We start from the raw sequence: 4,156 nt of genomic DNA on the forward strand, positions 1-4,156 counted from the left end.
GATTATAAAATGACCCAAAAACGTGCAGCAGCAGTCAGGAACTTAAGTTTTCCGTTCTCTCCCTGTGAACATGACAAAAGACTCAGTGAGGCCTGCATGTGAGCTGCCTCAGCAGAGATATCACAGGAGAAAAGCTGATCTGCAGGAGAAACAGATCTGAGAGCTGCTCTCACTGAGATTCTGTTTTATAGTTTTCTTTTATATAAATTAAAACATTTCCACCATAAATTGGTTTAGACACGTTCACCAGAATGCAGGACATGAAGTGTTTAATGACCCCCTCACACCCCTAATCTGAGGGCGTTTTCAGAAGAGCAGCTGGCGTTTTCAGCTGGCAAAAAACGCTTTGGTGGACACGGGCCCTTACGTGAGCTGCAGGCGACTGCAGGGACGGGGTATGTAAACAGCGCCATCAAGTCAGACGTAATCTACCCCCGGTAGACTGCGTGAGCTTAGAACAGTGATCAGGCAAAAGGTGCTTCCGACTTTGTGCAGCCCGACACTCCGCCGCCGCCGCCGCCTTGCTCCCACGAGGTCTTAATGTGGTGACGTTTTGCAGCGCAGGTGTTGTGCCGAATTCTGCATACCTGCTGAGAAAAGAGGTGGATGCCAGTCTCTGCAGGTCGCCTACATCATCTGTTTAAGTATACGTCCACCTCTCAAGGTCCTTTTCAGACACTTTGCTGTTCACATTGTTTAAACGCAGTCTCACCACATGTTTTTGCTGAATCTCAAGTGTGATTAAAAAGATATACTGATCATTTATCAGTATTGATGGAACGCCACAAAGACTATTATAGCGTTTAAAAGCAGATTTTGTGGGCGCGCGCAATTCTCGACTGTGAAAGTCGACCGCACCCCCCCGCCACAGATACGCTGTCTTTCTGTGGGAAACACTGCACTGCCTACAACTAAAAGGTGAATACTTAGGGCAAAGAAGTAAGATCAGGGGGAACAGAAGAAGAAGAGTACAGGAAGTGAAGTCAGAGGTCAGAGAAAGAGTTTTCAGGAGCTTCTTGAAGTCAGAGAGGGACGCCGCAGCTCTGATGGCGTGCGGCGGCTCGTTCCACCATCGTGGGGTCACAGGTGATGAAGGGATGGCAGAGCCAGGCGGCGTTCGTTGGAGGAGCGCAGGTATCGCAGCCCACCTCTACCCCTCTGATTGTTGTATTTTAGAGTCGTGGAGTCAAACTCGAGTGTTTGCTCGTAGTCCAGCTGGAGCTTCTAAACTAACCTCACATTATTATCGACGGTGAATTCTCCTCCCTCCTCCTGCAGCAGCTCCTGACTACACCTCCTCCTCCTCCTCCTCCTCCTCCTCCGTCCACGTCAGCGTGGTGGAGCTGGCTCCGGTGCTGCCCCCCCTCCCCGAGGCTCGCCCCGGTGAGCTGAGGGAGTGTTACTACAACCTGGCCGAGCGGGGAACCTGCAGCCTGCTGGCCACCAACACCAGCCAGCAGGAGTGCTGCTGCACGCTGGGGGAGGGCTGGGGGATGGGCTGCCTCTACCACACCTGCCCCCCCACAGACACAGGTGAGACACACAGGAAGTTAAGGATCTACTTTTTCAAGGAGCCCATTGTTGTGCGCGTTCCCACCGCGGTCTGAAGGTGCGAAGGTTAGTCAAACTAACCAGCTGACGGATGTTCTTACTGACGTACGCTGTGCAAAGTGACGGACGGGAATCATTAGTTGGTAAAGTCACTATACATCAGCTGTGTTTATCTGTGAACATCAGATTTGATGGAATAGAATGAAAGAGACACAATTTTCTTTAGGATTCTTACTGACCGGGTCCGTTTGTTCTGGGGAGGAGACGACCTCCGCGGCGAACCGGCTACTGGTAGAAACTTTCTGAACGGTCAACACCGAAGGAAAAAACACCTGAACAGAAAACAAACCGAGCACCTAAACTGAGCTAACGTTAGCTGCTCAGCTCGCAGCACTCGCGTCCAGTTGAACGTCGGAGGAATGTGGCTTTTATTATTTTTATTACCTGTTGTTGGGGCTGGGCAATAAAACAATAATGATAATTATCGCAATATAATTTGACCCAATAACAATAAAACAAATGTTCAATAAATTTTTGATTTTATTCATTTGAATCGAGAACTAATTAGCACCTAATTTTTCTATTAAGATATTTATTTTATTATCTTGTTTCGAATGTTCCACCTCAGATTTGTGAAGTGATCCACCGTTTGGCATCAAGTGTATTATTGCGATATGTAATTTTCCTGAATATAAATATAACGTTGTTCAATTCATTTGAATCACAAACGAATCAGCACTTCATTTTTCTATTAATCTTTTTCTTTTGTTAAAGAAAAAACAACTTATAAAAGACGTTTCCTAATTTTACTTGTGCATATTTTTACATTTAAAAAAGATTTTATCATCTTTGATCTATAATTATAATTGTTTATTCTCAACTATTTGGCAAATCTTTGTCACTTTCTGACAATAAAGAAAAGTTTAATCACACAATTTAACCATCTGGTTCCTTCAGCTTTCACTCAGGAGCAAAAATCAGACTTAGAGATAGTTCACTGTGACATGAAACAGAGAAAACAGTTTGTTTTATTGTCCAGATGAGAGAGTAAAATATATAAATGATCTCACTGAATTTAAATGAAACCTTTGAGACAAATAATTACACATCCAGAAACCTGCAGATGCATGTCTGCTGCTGAGGGCTGCAGGTAATAACCTGAAAAAAGATCTTTATACTTTCTACAAACAGTTGTGATCGACCAACCCGTTCTCATCCCAAGGCGTCACGTAAGATAAGATAAGAAAACCTTTATTTGTCCCACAGTGGGGAAATTGCGGTTTGCAACAGCAAAGACAAGAGCAGGGATAGATAAGAGACGCTTTGTCACGCACCCTCTGCATGGCTTTGGGTACGCCCTGGGTATCATTTAGCGTCGTTAAGGTGTGTTCACACTGAAAGCCAAGTTAATATTTGCGTCACTTTACTCGCGTGAGTTTGACCGCTGGACATTTTGAGTGTCCACACAGACACTGCATGAACCCAAAGTAAACATTTTGCTGTGATTTAATTGATTTAAACAGATCAAACTGATGCCGAAATAACGACAATATGATGCAGATTTGTTAAACATATGAATTCATGCTTTGTCAGGTCTGTCAGCAGGACAACAACTAAAATGTTTGTTTTCTGAATGGAGTTTGGTTCGATCAGGGCTATGCTATGCTAACCTGTTCACAGTAAAGTACAACGACAGCTGGAATAAAGTTACAGACACATATTTTCTGAACTCACCAGGTAGTTCAACTTCTTCACTTTCTTTTCTCCAAGTAATGTCCAGTTTTGTCCGGTTTTTATATAAATATGAAGTCGTAGTCCAGCAGAGCTCTAACAACAACAACAACAGTGGAACCGGATGTGAACGGAAGCTGCTGAGAAGCTCCAGTGAAGATAAATCAAGCTGTAATCCCAAAAACTAAAGTAAAAAGCTAATTTAATAAAAGCAGTTAACTCTGAGCTCCTCCTGCGGGTACGTCCCAATTACATTTAATAGCAACAATATAATTTTGATTCATTTATTTTGATTTCACTCTGGCCTCTTCTTTAAGTTTGTATTCAACATAATACCTTAATACAGCGGTCGGCAATAGGCGGCCCGTGGGCCAGAACTGCCAGGTTGCTTTGATGGCAGAAAAATAAAAAATAAATAAATTGATGATGGCTGGTGCTGAAATAGATCTCAATCATGACAGCAACAGTTACTCACATAATCACTTCCTCTTAAGTGATTGGGCCTCCAAAATAAAAGTGCGAGAACGTGTTTTGCATCAAACATACTTGGTTAGGTTTATGTACTAAAAGTACTTGGTTAGGTTTATGTACTAAAAGTACTTGGTTAGGTTTATGTACTAAAAGTACTTGGTTAGGTTTATGTACTAAAAGTACTTGGTTAGGTTTACGTACTAAAAGTACTTGGTTAGGTTTACGTACTAAAAGTACTTGGTTAGGTTTACGTACTAAAAGTACTTGGTTAGGTTTACGTACTAAAAGTACTTGGTTAGGTTTACGTACTAAAAGTACTTGGTTAGGTTTACGTACTAAAAGTACTTGGTTAGGTTTACGTACTAAAAGTACTTGGTTAGGTTTACGTACTAAAAGTACTTGG

At 42.7% G+C, this 4,156-nt stretch overlaps 2 protein-coding genes across 2 annotated transcripts in view; one reads left to right on the top strand and one right to left on the bottom strand.

Annotated features, from left to right (window-relative positions):
• Window positions 1-4,156, bottom strand: part of LOC123985567 (SH3KBP1-binding protein 1-like) — a 234,595-nt gene that overhangs the window by 202,111 nt on the left and 28,328 nt on the right. The gene's annotated exons all lie outside the window — the stretch shown is intronic.
• LOC123985985 (latent-transforming growth factor beta-binding protein 4-like) overlaps window positions 1-4,156 on the top strand; it is a 107,562-nt gene that overhangs the window by 90,899 nt on the left and 12,507 nt on the right. The window contains exon 31 of the mRNA XM_046074015.1: window positions 1,279-1,533. Within this exon, the coding sequence (XP_045929971.1) occupies window positions 1,279-1,533 (255 nt within the window). The remainder of the gene's footprint in view (window positions 1-1,278; window positions 1,534-4,156) is intronic.

This window comes from Micropterus dolomieu, linkage group LG17 (assembly GCF_021292245.1).
Source record: "Micropterus dolomieu isolate WLL.071019.BEF.003 ecotype Adirondacks linkage group LG17, ASM2129224v1, whole genome shotgun sequence".
NCBI lineage: Eukaryota > Metazoa > Chordata > Actinopteri > Centrarchiformes > Centrarchidae > Micropterus > Micropterus dolomieu.